This window comes from Buteo buteo, chromosome 18 (assembly GCF_964188355.1).
Source record: "Buteo buteo chromosome 18, bButBut1.hap1.1, whole genome shotgun sequence".
NCBI lineage: Eukaryota > Metazoa > Chordata > Aves > Accipitriformes > Accipitridae > Buteo > Buteo buteo.
Genome location: NC_134188.1, coordinates 27,380,315 through 27,396,254, shown reverse-complemented (window position 1 = coordinate 27,396,254; position 15,940 = coordinate 27,380,315). Strand labels below are relative to the sequence as shown.

Sequence of the window (15,940 nt, the reverse complement as noted above, 5' to 3'; positions counted from 1 at the left end):
GGATTGACCTTGACTGCCCTGTTCAAAATGGGATGAAAATGATCAGTACTAAATTCTAGGCTCGGTACTAACCACCAGGATTTTTTAGTATGGGATGGGAGCTCCAAGGCTCTAACTGCCTAAGAAGGAGAACGACACGGAGGTCCTGGTCACCAAAGGGTAAGTGAGGGATTCATAACGCATCCGTGATGCCCACAAACATGACATGTGAGTCTTGGTAGAAATGGGGACCTCATCTCCAAAGGGCAACAGTCTGCATCTATGTTTCTTAAACAGTGATTTCATCTAGGAAGAGCTGGAGAAATGGTTGATACAGGGAGTAAAAAGGATACTAAAAATCTTTGACTGCTAGCTACAGACCCAAACAATACGGATACTGTGCTTGGAGACACTGAGCAGCAACCTCCAGATAGGAGACAAGCACTAAGTAATCCAGTGCCAACAAAACAGCAAATTATAACCTGTATCTTGTCTCAGACTGGAAATGAGATGATGGCTGCAAACCATCAGAGACTGAGTTCTTGGCATACCCTTCCAGCTGGCATCGTGCAACTAAAAATTCCCTATTTCTGAGACAGAACTTTGGGTCTTACTTGTAAAGACTAAATAACAAACTAAGTAATTGGACTTACTGGTTCAGATGGTCCCATCCAGTCTCATGTGCCTAAAGCTCTCTGCTGAGGTGACACAGCTGAGCAGGAGCAGAGAAAAAATTGCTCAAGTACATTGACTCCATCACCTGAATGCCACCTCCATCTCTTCCTCCTGCTCAACCCCGTCCTACAGCACGCACAGCCTAGCTCTACCTTGCACACAAGTCAAAGCCGCAAAATTCAATATTGCCTACACTGCTGAGCAGCTCCCAGTTGGCTTTTGAGGCTGGATATTGTTCACCTTAATGTGATTGAAGGGAATACGTTGGCAAATACTCCAGCTTGGAGATACTACCAAGTATCTCCACGTTGAAGATACCACCAGCCTTTCTCAGCTGGTGGACTATATCCAGAGGCGATCAAGACGCAGAGTGTGGCAGGATAGCTGCCTGCATCACCCACCTCCATCCTCTTCGTGTCTTAGTAAAAATGAGGGCTTCCTCCATGCGTGGTTATTACATACTCATATGACCGGTCCTTGTGGTATCAGCAGACATCGTGTCTCCTCCTGCTGCTAAAGGCACGTACCAAGCAACTGGTGAGCCAGAGCTCAGCCCTAGCCAAAGCTACCAAACATCTCTTTGAACAACCTTTTCTGGATGGAGGAAAACATCCCGCTCCTTCCCTTCCAGCTGAGAGCAAAACTGGACTCACTTGCCTACATGGGTTAATTCTAATAACACACTCATCCAAATTGGGAGTTTGTAGCTGAAACGACAGTGGGAGACAAAATCTGCCCAGGATTGTTCTCTGGCACTGGAGCCTGCGACAGCCCACACTCACTCTCTTAAACCCCTTTAACCCCCAAAACAAGGTGTTTACACCCAAGCTGCTTGTTGGGATCCATTCTTGGCTCATACCCATGGCCGAACCCAGCCTGGGAAGTGGGCTGGGGACTCTTTCAACAACTGAAGAGTGTAGATGATCATGTCCCCGTGCCCCGGAACGTGTCCTGAAACTGTTTAATTTACTAATACAGATCCAGCCTATGGATCTGATGAGAAATTTCAGAAGGCAATGGAAAATTTCCCACCAAGTTTGGCACACCTGACAGCACGAGCGGTGTTAGAGTGTCTCACCGAGGTGGGACGTGTCCTCCACTGGAGATTTTCAAGGACAGGTTAGTTAAAATCAACCTGCTGTGGTCTAGATATATCACTCCCCTTCCCCAGAAATGGGATGTGAACCAGATGATCTTGGGAAGTCCTTCCAGCCCTACATTTCGACAACTATAATGATGGAATATGAATTCCCTGCCCTCGTGTAGCTTGCTCCAGCCCTCCTGTGTGGACACCCCTCCCTAAATTATCTCTTTATCTCAGAAAAATACACAGCAAGTCTCCAGCACTGACTCATTCATCTCTATAGCTACTACAGATTTTCATTTGCTCCACATCTTTAGCACCTCCAGGGCTTGAGATGAATGACAGAACATTAGCAACAGGCAATTCATTAATACTAGAGGCAGTCCAAAATTTTCCATTGAAGCCTTTCTTTGTTTGTTTCCTCTGATAGGAAAGGAAATTGGTGGGGAAAAAAATAATTGCTTTGGTAAAAAAAGAGATCGCTCTTTGGTGAAGAACTTGAAACCTAGGTTTTGCAATATTACTTCTCTGGGGAAAATTCATCACCTTACTGCTCATTTTGACACTCTGCAAAGGGGGTGAAATTTCCCCTTTCCCCTTTATATCTTTTTTCTTCAGGAAATAAAGGTAACAAAAGGAGAAGAATGCAAGACAAAGAAGAAGGAAAAAAACCACCCAGGAAACACCCAATTCTAACATTTTTCCATCATTTTCAAACAAAAATGGAAAACATTCATTCCTTCTTGTGTTTTTGCCAAACGTGCTTCCAATTGCTCCACTTCCACCAGCAAACAGCACTGTCCGCATGTTTTAACACTTACTCTCTCTGTTCCCACACCCCCAGGGTCAACAACCCCTGTCCCCTCCATCCTTCGGTACAGCAGGGAGAAGAGCTCTGCCCATCCCTTCCAGGAGTTCAGGGGGCAAAATCCCCTCCCAAGCACTCGAGTACTGGGGTCACTGGGGCCACCTCTGGGTCCAAGACAGATAAAACCCTCAGTGATGCCACCAGATCCTCCTATGGGACAGCAGATCATTGAGCAAGAAAAGGCTCCATCCAGCAGCGACAGCTTTCCATGGAGCCGAGAAGCCCCCAGGCTGGGTCCTGACTCCTATCCAGAAGTCACGTCAGCCCCATAAACCAAATATTCCTACTCACTGAAGGATGCCCTGGTCCTTACTTGGTCCCTCAGGGTCCAGAGGCCACCACGAGAAGAAGGACTGCAGGGATGAGGGGGGTGAAGCCCCTGCAGCGCTGCTTGGGCAGCTTTGTGGAGGGAAACTGAGGCACGAAGCACCTCGGTGCTGGAACCTGTGTGACAGCAGTGGCGGCCAGCACTTGGACCCCAGAAGAACACCAGCAATCAGGAGAACGATGCCCCGGAGCTGCACCCTGAGCCCAGCCCCAGCCCTGATGTGCTGTGTAGGGGCTCAGGTAGGTCACTCAGCACCCCTGCCTCAGTTTCCTCAGCGCCAAAGAGGAATAGTCACAGGGCACTAACTGGCAAGCCGATGCCATCGCGCACGGCTTGATCACCTTCAAACCTACTTGCCACCGATAGCTTCAAACCAGACGGTTGCCCTGGGAGTCCCTTAACTTTTGGAGACCATTAGGAATGAGCATGTCCCCCCATTGTTCCCCTTGGTTTGCCAAGGGGATTTATTTGGGCATAAGCACATAAATAAATCCTATATATAAACAAGTATTTAATAAATGGATATAAATAAAGATGAATAATATAAAGATGAATAATATAAAGATGAATAATATAAATAATATAAATAAATCCTAGTTATTCTGTAGGATCTCTGGGCACAGGCAGTCTCTTGCAGACATGCACAGCCCTGCCATTGCTGCTCTGGCTTCGCTGAAGGCTTCTGGGCTCAAATGCTAATGCAAACAAATCATCCATCCCTCGGGCTGGGAGTAGCCTCCATCCTCCGTGGCCATCACCGCCAGGCATCATCTCCGCTCTGTAGGTCTGGGCAGACCTGGGAGGAGGTCGCAGGCACATGGTCTCTGCAATATTAATTTGTCTTGGTATAAAGAGGTTAGAAGAGGGAATTCCTCCCTTTAGCATGGAATTCCCGATGACCTTGGGCTAGTTGCTTACTCTATCCCATCTGCTGCCTCACCTGGAAATAACACTCAGGGGGACAGAGGGAGTTTAAAAACCATTACCAGTGTGCTCTTTGGTTTCATCAAGGAATTGTTTCCCAGCCTTGGAGCATCACATTACGCTGATTTGCAGCGGTGGCAGAGGACTGTAAGGAAATCTCCCCCTGCTCCCTGCTGCTGGGGAGCCTTCATCCATGCCCAAGCCCAGCAGAGGCCACGGAGTACAAGCCCCACGCGAGCCATCCTCGCTCCTCTGTAGCAAAAGGTCACTAGGAGATAATTTTGGCTGCTGGGTGGCCCAAAAGGTTGCCCAAATAGGCTGCGGAGCCTCCATCCTTGTTTGAAACCCACTCAGTAGGGACTCCTGTGAGCAGCAAGGTTCTTGATAGTAATAGGGATTCGGAGAATTTGGCTTTTAAAAAGAACCCAAACAATAAACAACACTTACGAGATGCCTAATTTGAACGGAAAATGAGAACAATTAGCCACAACATCACTTATGCATTAATGAAGAGGCGCTTATGTTCCAGGGCTGAGCGTCAGAGCAAACGCTTCTCTTGCAATACGCTGCAAGGAAGAAAACCATGGAAGTGGAAGAGCAGATAAGGACCCAAGGGCAAAGAGAGGCCCTAAGGCTGTCCTGAAAGTTGAGGAGCAACACAAGGAGGGCTGGAGCCTTCCAATTCCTCTTGGGTTCAACATCTGAGCTGACCCAACCCCTTTGCTCGGGGAAGAAACCCAGCCCAGCCCATCCTGCTGCAACAGCGGCCGTATGAATTTGCTGGAGCAGACAGGAGGGATGGTACGTGGAGGGACGGTAGGGTGAGCGATCTGCATTTAAATATGCAAGTAAATAAGTTTAATTATCCTTTGCACCAGCAGAAGAGAGCAACACACCAGCTCTTCAGCTCTAGGACAGCTTTCTGCTTTAGTCCTGCGCTCACTGAGATAAGCCCAGACCTTGGAAGATGACCAGACAAAAAGCTGAGTCAAAAATCACGGCTGGCCAAAACAGATTAAAGGACCCTGTCACTTCTGGAAAACCCTTTCCCCACACCCTCCATCCTCGCAAAACAGAGACCTTGAAAATCCCTGGCCATTTTCTCACGTCTCAGCCGACCACTGCCGTCACACCTGGATGCACCTGAGCCCACAGCATCACTCGCATCCCCAGCAAGAGCCAAAGCTGCTGCCGAACTACAGCAAAAATCACAATTTCACTGCTTGAACCGTTTCCCACCCGGGGACACGGGAAAGGGGATGACCTCCAGCTCTGCCGTGTCACACCGTCACCGGTGGGACAGAGGAGTCAAATCCCACCTTCATTTTAAATCTGCATAAATTTACTACCTGTTTGACAGCAGGGTGTCACCTCTAAATCTCCCTGGGGAAGAAAATCAATCATTCAAAGGCATAAACAGCTCGGCATTCACGTGGGTACGGGGAGAAGCAAAAAGGCTGCGATTACACTTTTGCCACAACAAACCCCAGCTTTGCTCTCCGCCACCTCCACCCCGGCCTCGGCAGCGGTGGGCTCTGCCAAAGAAAGCTCTGGAAAACACAGTCACAGCAAATCCTCCTTGCAAACGTACGTGCAGGGCAGCCACCCCACCACTTTTGTTTTTGCATTCCCGACGCATCCAACCCCTTCACCCGGAGAGAAATAACAACAGCAGCTCGCGGCGAGGAGTTTTCGCGCTCCGAATCCCCAAGGGGGTCTCTTCTTGGGGTGAAATAAGGGCACCCCTTTCTAGCCCGGGGTGGGGGGATGCTGGGGGGGGGGGGGACAGAGGGATGTGCCACCCCCACCCACGCTGCGTTAAACATGGCAGCATCCGAAGGCTGCCCCACCCAAGCGGCCTAGGACGTGTGTCACCCGCATCCCGCCACCTCCCCGGGATGCTTTGTCTGGGGGATGCTACCGGCCTGGGGTGCTGCGTGGGACTCTGTCACGCGTGGGGCACCCCGGTCACGGGTGGGAGCCCCCACCGGCGCCTGGGATGCTGGGGATGCAGCGATGCGGTCGGGATGCCGGTCCTTTGGGTTGGCCGCGTCACGGCAAGCAGGGACGCGCTGGGAAAGGACCAGCGTTGACTTGCACGTCCCGGGGAAGCGACCCAAACCTCGCTCCCTGCCGAAAACCAAGGCGGTGGGTGGGCGTCTCGGAATTTTGGGATGCGGGGCGGGGTGAGCAACACACTCGAACCTCCTGCAACCCCCCCCTGATAGAAAGGGCCCCCGTCCTCACTACCTGCACAGCACCTCCCCACGCCCCACCAACGCCACCCGGCGAGGTGGGGGATTTCAAGGACCCCCCCGAACTATCCCAAAGCCTCATTCCCCCCCAACTCCCAGGGCGGGATGTCCCTCCCGGGGACGGGCAAGAGGGGACGGGAGAAGGGCTGGCGAGGAGCCGGGGGGGGTCGGGATTTTGGGGGGGGGGGGGGGGGTGTCTCTCACCTGTAGGACGAGCTGACCCCCGCCGCCACCTCCTCCTTGATCTGCCTGTTGAGAGCATCGGCGGCCGCCCTGCCTCCCCCCGGCTCCTCCGCCTTCTTGCGGCCCTTCTCTCTCCCCTCCCCGGCCCGCAGCGCTTTGGGTTGTTCATCCTCCCCGTCGGGGTCTTCCTCTTTCTTCTCGGAGCCGAGGAGAACCTTCCGGCGCTTCTCTTGAGCCGGTTTCTCCGGGGAAGCGCGCTCCAAGGCGAGGACGGGGGAAGGTCCCGGTTTGGGGATCCAGGGGTGGTCGCCCCGCTTGGGGATGGGCCAAGCTCGGAAATCCTTCTGGTACTGGGTCTCCTTCTCGAACGGCGTATCCGAGGGCTGGTACTCGCTCTTGGGTTTGCAGCTGGGCTCCGGCCGCTGGACCTTCCAGGGTTTGTAATCGTGGCGCATCACGGAATCGGCCGGCGGAGAGACGTGGGGGGCCGGGCCGGGCCGGGGGGGACCGGGAACCGCTTCCCCCGCCGCCTCCCCAGCGGGCTGGGTGTCGATGGGAGCGGCGGGGCGCGGGAGGGGCGCGGGGGCGGCGGGATGCTCGGTGGCCTCCGAGTATTTGGTGAAAACCAGCGGGACGGCGATGTCCGCCTTATCCAGCTGGTTCCAGAAACGGGCGATGCAGCAGGCGCGGGTGATGCAGGGCCACGCCATGGCGGCCCCCACCACCCACCCCCACCCCCCAAAAAAAACCCCAAAAGCCCCGAGACTCTCCGGCGCGAAGGAGCGCCCCTTTCCCCACCCGCTCCCGCGGACCCACGCAGGGACCCGCGCGGCAGCGCGCAGCGCAGCGCGCCCCTGCGGCGCCGGGGGGGGGGCGGAGCCTGGCGGGGAGGGGGCTGGGGGTGGGCGGGGACGAGGGGGGGCGTGGCACGGGGCGGGGCGGGCGGGGCGAGCGCGTGCCCGTGGAAGCGCGCGGGGACGGGGGGGGGCACGCGGACAGGTGCGCACGTGCAGACACGGCTGGACGCGCGCACACGCGCGCACGTGCACGCGCGCGCGCGCGCACGCACGCACAAGAGGTGTGCGTGCACGCACGTATGCACGAATGCGGGCACACTCGTGCACACAAGCGTACGCGCGCGCGTGCACGCAGAGCTGCACGGCTTCACACGCGTGCACGGACAATCGCCTGCACACGCAGGTCCGTGCACGCACGCGCGCACTAATATGTTCACGCACGCGCGCACTCGCAGACACACGCGCGTACGCATTTAGCACCCACGTGCACTCACGCGTGCAAACAGGAACACAAGCAGGCACGTCGACACACGTTCACGTGTACACCAGCACACACACGTGAGGCATACACAGAGACACTCGTGTGTGCACACACATGTTACTGCACACAGATGTGCCCTCAGGTACGCGTACACGCACAGACACATGCATACACATACTTGCACATAGGTGGACACACATGCACACACACGCACAGACACTCGCACATGTATATGTGTGCACACATACATGCTTGCGTGCACATTTATGCCTACCTACAGACAGAGATTTGCACACTCATTTGTGTGCACAGACACACTTGTGTGCCGATACACATATACACACAGACGTACAGATGTGCAAGCACATATGTGCACACAGACCCAGACCCCGCCATACACACATGTGCACACACGTGTGCGCACATGCGTGCACAGACACGCGCACAGATCTTCACCGAGCTGCTGCATCGCCGGCCGGCTGAGCCCATTTCCCCTCCCTGTGGGGTTTTTGTGGCTAAAGCCAAACCCACACGCGTGTGCGCAGCCGTGCACATACACGCCCACGCTTTATTCTTTTATTTTAGCTGGTTTTTCATGTTCCATTGCAGGTTTCCAGCTGCAAAACCAACCCAAGCCCCCCAACCCCCCCCCCCCGCCCAAGGCCGGCCCATGGCCGCCTCTTCGTTCTCACTCCCAGGGTGGATCCACAACCCCAAATCCCAGCCCGTACCCCACTCCCCGCCCTCGCCTCCGCCTGCTCCTCTCCCACTTTCTTCACTCCATCCCTCCATCCTCCACCCTCCCTCCTCCATCCTTCATCCTCCATCCTCCCTCCTCCATCCTCCCTCCCTCCATCCTCCATCCTCCACCCTCCACCCCTCCCTCCCCACCTGCATCTTTATCCTCCGAACCCAATAAAGTCCATTTTCAGCCCAACTACATCCACCTTCTGGTCCAACTCCATGAAGGAGACCCCAGATTCGAAGCTCGCGGGTCTTTATCGGCGTGGCTGCGCTGCCACCATTTCCACCGGGGAACATAAATCAATAAAAATAAATAATAAAATAAATAATAAAATCTGTGATCCCGCTGCCTCCGAAATCTGCGCACTCCAATACTGAATAATAAAGAGAAAAACCAGTTCCCACCGGGCAGCGGCTGCAGCTGCTGGGAGCGCAGTGAAAAGCAGGATTACTCCTGCCGGGATTGTTTCTTTAATCTAATGTTTTGCATCCTCTTTATTGAGTCTTGGACCCTAAGGGCTTGGGTTTGGTTTTTGGGGTTTTTTTTTTTGCTTGTCTTTGCCTCGATTTGCTTAATTTCATTCTTACCTGTAGGTAAATTGTGGAAACCCATTTTACGGATGGGATTGGAGCCCTCACTGATAGGGATGGCTGAATGAAAAAGCAGCCTTGGAGGAAAAAAAAAAGAAAAAAGACACCTAGAGGTGTCTATACACAGGCGTTGCTTTGTCCCCAAGGATTATATTGTCCCTGCTATTACATCCAGTGCAATTAAAAGGGGTGAATATAATTAAAGATTTAGGAAGCTCCAGAGCATCTCCTAGGTTGGGACAGAGCCACGATTTTCTGGGGCATCAGTGCACGGCACATTGCTTTTGTAAGCATGGTGGGTGCTCCTCAGCACCCACGATAGACGCGCTAATCACTTTTTAGGCTGATTTTTACCTTTAGAACCAATATTATAAAGGCACGTGGCTCTTGCTGCCCTGCACATTCCGTGTGCAGAAGTTAAAACCATCGGCTCATCCAGGTCGTGCAGCAAAGGTGAGAGAGTCATCCCGAAACCGCTGGTGTCAGACCCCAGCCCTGCATTCCCACGCACGCTGCTTTCTGCACAGGACGACGGCAAACAGCTTTTTACGTCCGATGGACTGTGGTATTAAAAAAAAAAAAGAAATATATGGGAATGGCAACAAGGAAAACTGGAAAAGCGTCACCCCACGATGGTGAGCCAAGGTCTGCAAGGCAGACGTGCGATCAAAGCATTGCAGTGGGATCAAGCTTGTCGGCGGGTGGACCTCAAGGATGTGCTGATTTTTAAACACTCTCTGTAATTGCATTTATCTCAGAGCTGCCACGGTGATTTTTGAAGGTGTAAAACCCCGTCTTGGTCTGAGATCTGATGCCCACAGAGGCCCCGCACACGCTTGGGTGTTTCCTGCAGAAAACATTTTGAATTGCATCCGCGTCGCCGTTTTGGGGTTTGCTGCATTAAGACCTGTTAGTGTAATTAATTGCTTTTAATATAAGGGGGAGGTAATATATTAGTGTGTTTCTGGTGGGTGCAAGCCCATACGAACCCATTAGCTCCCGTTTGGGAGCCAAGGGGTGTCCCGGCTCTGCACCCAGCAGTGCTGGGGTTTGCACAGCACCTCGCACCCATTTGGGGACTGGGGATTTCCACGTGCACAAACTGGTTTTGGACCTTTCTCTCAGCTTTCCCCATCTGCAAAGAGCCTGGGCTCTTCTCGTACAAAAACGCTCGGTCATGCATCACCCATCTTTTTTTTTTTCTTTTTTTTTTTGGTAAGAAAAGACATGGGCAAAACCGCTCTGTGAGGTTTTGCAGCGTCAGGAGACTCTTCGCTGCTCTGCAGATACCAGGCAGACCTGGATGGAGTTAGAAGCTGCAGAATGGAAAAAATTGCTTGGCGTCTCCTGCAGTGAAACATATAGTTATATATAAATCCTGAAGCATGGCCGCTCATTCACTTTCAGGAATCAGCTATGGAAATAATTTAATAGCTTACGTCAAGTAAAATCCATTAGCTCTAATCAGCAAATTGATTTGCTGGCTGCAAACCTCTCTCAGAGAGGAAGGGAGTTAAATAAATAAAAACGTCTCTGTGTTTAAATTACAGCCACCACGGCAGAAAGCAGGAATAGCTTTCTCCTTCTCCAGCCTCTTCTGGGAAAAGGCCACGGTCGAGCGTGATGCCACACGGTGGGACGTTGGTCTTGGGGATGGCCAAGGACACGAGTGTCGCTCAGCATCGCAGTGTACCAGTCTGGGGCACAATCCTGCCCCAAAGTTGGCGTGATGCTGAGGGCACCACGGTGGGGTGGGAACCAGAGCGAGCCCGATATTTTGCAGCACCCAAAATCAGCGTGGACTTTGGGTAGACGCCCCAGGCAGTGGTTCCCTGTCCCATCCATGCTGGGATCCGCTGGTGTGGAGGCAGGGAATAGCTCCACGCACCCCCTGTGCAATGATAACAGGGATGTTTTGGGAGCTGATTAATAGGGGACCTGGGGAATCTTCTTCTCCTGGCACCCTCAGATGAAGCCAGGACACCTTTCAGTCAAACTTAAGATACTGGAGACCATCCTGGGGCAGGTTTGATAGTCTCTCCTGCGTTTTGTGATGGCGTGAAGAGCACACTTACTGCCCAGAAGATGTGAGTGGATGCTGCCACTGTAAGAGCTCGCCCAGATTTATGTTTTTCTCTGCTGGATCTGATGATGAAGAAGGATCGGCTTGTTTTTTCGGACCCCCAGCTGACATCTCATCATGTGCTGTCTGTACACGTTCTCCCTGCCTCCTGTGCACACGGATCCACCAATTACTGTAAGAAATAATGTTATGGCACTGTAGGAATGGTGTGGCGAAGCTAAGTACAAGACCTCATAGGAGGGGAAGGCGGTTTTATTTAGAAAAATACCCTGTGCAGTGGTAGCCATCTCAAAGGGAGGCATCTGGCTCCTGGCTCATCACCAACCTCCCCGCGAGCGTCAGAGGAAAGGGATGGCAGCTCACCCCATTGCTCCCAGGAGATCACTGACAAGAGCTGTAATGAAGTGAAAATGAAGAAAAAAATCATAGCAAGGCAGGGCTGGTATAAGCCCCATATCTCCTTCGGAGCCTTTCTCCTCCGTTATAGAGGGACCCTGGGCATCAGCTTCATGGGCTGCCGGTAGATGAGACTCCAGCTCCAAAGCTGGACCTGGACCACACCTGGAGACCCCCGGTGAAGTGAGTTCAACTCCACACTACCCCCGTTAGATGTAGGAAAGCGCTATTTACCTAGATTTATCTTCAGTGGCACTACTGCCTCTGTGTCCCTGCCATGGCAGGGCTGTCCCAGGCACTCACCCAGCTTTGCAGGCACCAGTGACACTTGTCTGAATTGCTCCTGTCCCCAACATGTATCACCAGGGACGAGAGAACACGGCAACACGGCGGGTGGCAGCTTACAGGGGATTTTTTTAGTGGCTTCTCACATCTTAAATCATTTTATAATCACACACAACTGTTGGGAAGAAGGATTTGCCTGGGGTGTTCTTGTTTTCCTTGTCAACTTTGTTTATGATTCATATATGTTGGGAAGGTGCTTCAAGGCCAAATGGGACTGCAGCCAAAGAAAATCCATATCAGCGCTGCATAAAGAGAATAATTGAAGTGCATGAAAAGAAGAATTCAACTGATAATTCAAGTACTGTAAAAGACATGAAATTCTGTAACAAAAATCACTGGTGTAACCCAGCCAGATTTCAGAGGTGATTTTGCAACAGGTAGAAGGGGGAGTAAAATCTGAAAGACTGCATTTTGAAAGAATTTGTATTAAAAAAAAATAGCAGCAGGCAAAAATGGGCTTCTCTCACACCAGTGCTCTTACCCAGAGCTGGGGGCAGACAAAGATCAAGCTTGGTGCAATGGTATCACACAGGTTTGGTGTGGTGGGACGATCCCCAGCAAGGAGGAGCTTGCAGGGGAGATACACTTACTGCTGGTGGAGTGGTGGGTCGGGAAGGAAGGGGACTCAGAGAAACCACTGAACGACTACTAAAAAGATACCTTCAGTTTCCTTCTGATAATTTTGCCCACTAGTGGGGAAATCAGTTTGGTGGGAAGCTCTAGGAGTACCTATGAATGACTGAGAGGCTTTAGGGAAAAAAAGAGGGTTATTTATGATTAGAAGAGAAGAGCAGTGATCTGGAGAAAGCTTCCAGCTCTTCCGCCGGGACATGAAGTCCCATAGGGTCTACATGTGGTGGGGCTTCAAGAAGGGACTCAACAAGGAGCCGTGACAAATATTCTCCTGGCAGGGCAAAGCAGGACATCTATGCAGCATCTTGGCTTCCCATACATGCCGCTGCGTTGCCCCTTGCATACGTCCCCTCAGGTCCCCCGTGTGAGGCTTTCTCAGCCCTGATCCTGGAGCGTGGCCAGGTCTCCATGTGCAACCTGCTCCACTCCTGGAGTCCCACGAGCACGCCCCACCGTGCTGGCTCGCAAAGCTCGGCGATTTGCAAAGCCTACGGCTGGGTGACTCAGGGCTTTATGGGTTCCTCCTCCTACTTGGAGATGGACATTGATCAGCGGAGTTGCAAGGGCCTCTGATAAAGGGATTACAGAGGACGACCTATTGAGGGATTAAAGGAACTTAATGTTCCCAGGCTAAAGGCAAGCCGTAGGAGATCGGATAAATGGCTATAAATACCTGAGAAGGGAAAAGCCAAGGAGAATGTAGCTGGAGCTATATTATGGGCCACATGTGTGCAAGCCCCTGAGTATGTTAGGAAATAAGGAAATGGTGAGAATCTTACAAAAAATGGAGAAAAATGAGGTTTTAAAGCCATGGAGGTGAGAATTAAGCAATCAGGGTAAATTAAATAGCAGCAAAATTTCCCAGGAGGTGCTAACATAGGACTTGTCGGATTACTAGTGATCAGCGCTGGGCGGTCCCTGCCATGCCTGCAATCACATCTCAATGATGATCTCTCTCTGATGCTGCCAAAGAGAACGTCCACCCCAGCCTATCCGCCACTGAAACCCAAGTCAGCAAAGAGAACACGAGAAGGAAAATGTAAAAGTGACCAGAGAAACATGAGGCTTCAGGAGAAATTAGATGAGCCTTTTGGTGGGTAGGTCCTGCCATGGAGAGGTTCATCTAAGGGCCCAGAAGTTTTCTCCACTGTTATCATTGCTCTTAAATAGCAAATCATCACCCAAGTCCAGACAGGGAGAGGTTGAATGACTTGCTGAAAGTTACACAGAAAGCCTGGGAATAAATCTGTATCTTCTCATTTCCCAGTAGAAATCCTTCCCATCCCATATAATCACTTCCCTCAGAGCAAGAAGAAGGGGATTGTGATACTACAAGGACAGACACGATGTAAGGTAATACCCATAGCACGGTTCCTTTCTGGAAGGACACTGCAGGGTGCGGTGGTCCCTCGCAGATGCAGCAGGATGACTCTTCACCTCTCCGTTTCCAGCCCAGACCCATGTGAAGTCACCATAAAGCTGAAGTCCTTCTTCCTATTTTGACCTGATGGGTTTTATACCAGCCTATCTCCATCATGAGATTGTTTTTTGGGTTCGGTTCTACTTCCTTCCAGTCCTCAAAGATGATCCTGTGACTATTAAGAGTTGTGAAGGATGTTCCAACAGTAGCAAGACCCTTTAGTAAGGATGGGGTTGACCACGATGAGGCCAGGACCTATCTGCAATTAGTGCCAGAGCTGATGGATGCGCCTTTTTCGACTGTCACCCACATCTGCAGTTCCCCTGCCAGAATGTAGATAGCGACAGGAAGAGAGAGCAAGAAAAAAGGGGCAGAGCAGGACAACGTGAGTGGCAAAGAACAAGGTGAGACCTTCGGAGATGGCTTCCCGCAGAGGAATGAGTGTCTGTCTGAGGCTTGGGTGTAGTCTGAGGTGCTAAGCTGGGCCAAAATAGGCCTTTCAGGTTCCTGCCCTTCTCCTGCTAGATTAAAGTTGTCCTTGGAGAGATCCCAATACCTGCAGAAAACAATTTGCCTCTTTCTGAGTTGGCTAATATAAGTTAGATAAATTCACTGTGGAGGTTGACCTGGGTGTCAGGACGTAGGCTGTAGAGATCAGGGCTCAGTGTTTGGGCATGTCACCTACTGCTTAGCTAGTTTAGTACTTCAGAGACACAGCTCTGCCCTTCCCTAAAACAAGCCACAGGTTTTATTTTATCTACACACAGCAGGGAGATGCATCTCTCTCGGCTCCTCCTGACTGTCTGGAAATCTCTGATCCCTCTCTAATTTAAGCAGAAGATTTCAAAGCCTTCCATAAGTAGGTATTTTTCTCTCCTGATTTAAGGAAATAGAAAGTCAAAAAGCAAATGACATATCCACAGAAGAACAGGACATAAATATTTATTACCCAGCTGAGCCTTGCTTCACTCCTTGGTCAGCTCTTCCAAGGACCCGATTTGTTCATAATAAATCCAGAACACGGGGCTTTCCTTGTCATAATAAGCCATAAGCAAATAGCTCAGACTCTTTGCAATAGAACTGCTTTGGGAACTGGCAATACAACTGCTCCAGGGCTTAGGCTGAAATTTCTGTGAGCAGAAAACGCTTCCCATGTGTCTGGGTGTCCCTTTGCACTAGCAAAAATCAAACGAGCTCCCTGGCATGGCTGGACTCTAGTGAGTGTAAGACTGCAGGATGGAAAACGCCTTGAAACATCATTCCTGGACCAGGGATGTCCCTGCAAGGACTTTCCCCTCCTTGGTCCCACCGAGCACCTCCCTGACCGTGCTGGGGGTTGCACAGCCCAGGGAGACCAGGAGCCCTGGACCTGCTGATGTCCCCGCAGCATTTTGGAAATTGCTGGTGGTTTCTCACCAGGAAACATCTCGTCTCCAGGCAAGAGAGCCGAAAGAGTTAAAAGCCTCCTTTGCTTTCTCAAAGCAGGCAGGGTCCTGACATTTGCAGCAGAAGACAAAGAATGGGGAGAGATTCAAGGGGCATCTAAGCCAGTTTCAGCTCAATTAAAGCAACCGGTGTCTTTAGGAAAAGAGCCCTTGGGGTTTCACCAGAGCCCTGTTGTTTCTAGCTCTGGAAAATGGAGTCTAACAGATGTAAATTCCTCATAGCCTGGCATCTTCCTAGGGCCTGACAAAGAGGAGGGATTATTTTTCAGCTAACACCTCTGATTTGTGTTTGCCAAGGGTTGTTTTTAGTTTTGTTCTGTAATTCTTCGGAGATTTGAAATGCCCCTTCGACAAGCGAGTGACGCCTTTGTATGTGCGCCGGTGCTTTAGCAGTGGATCGGCTTATTGTTTAATTCAGCCTGTTAGCGCTATTATTCCGTATCCTGGTTACAGCAAGACCCTTGGTTTTCTCAGGCCTCTCACGAGGTGATTTCTTTGTTTACCTGAGCGGCTTGTCAAGTCCCCCTGAGGATTTTTTCCCCAGATTTCTGATTTTTTTTCCTTCCAGTAAATTGCAGCTCTTTGCATGTGACTAGGCAGAGGTTCGGACCGTGAACCTGCTTGGAGGTAGAAATGTGAAAGGGAGGTAGTATTTCCTTTCTCATACACCCCCATAAACATATGCAAGGATGCACATGGATGCTTGTCT

General features: G+C 51.4%; 1 protein-coding gene across 1 annotated transcript in view; it reads right to left on the bottom strand.

The window, feature by feature from the left end:
- MAP6 (microtubule associated protein 6) overlaps window positions 1-7,006 on the bottom strand; it is a 43,280-nt gene extending 36,274 nt beyond the window's left edge. The window contains exon 1 of the mRNA XM_075050461.1: window positions 6,318-7,006. Coding sequence (XP_074906562.1) covers window positions 6,318-7,006 — 689 coding nt within the window. The remainder of the gene's footprint in view (window positions 1-6,317) is intronic.
- Window positions 7,007-15,940: the final 8,934 nt, after the last annotated feature.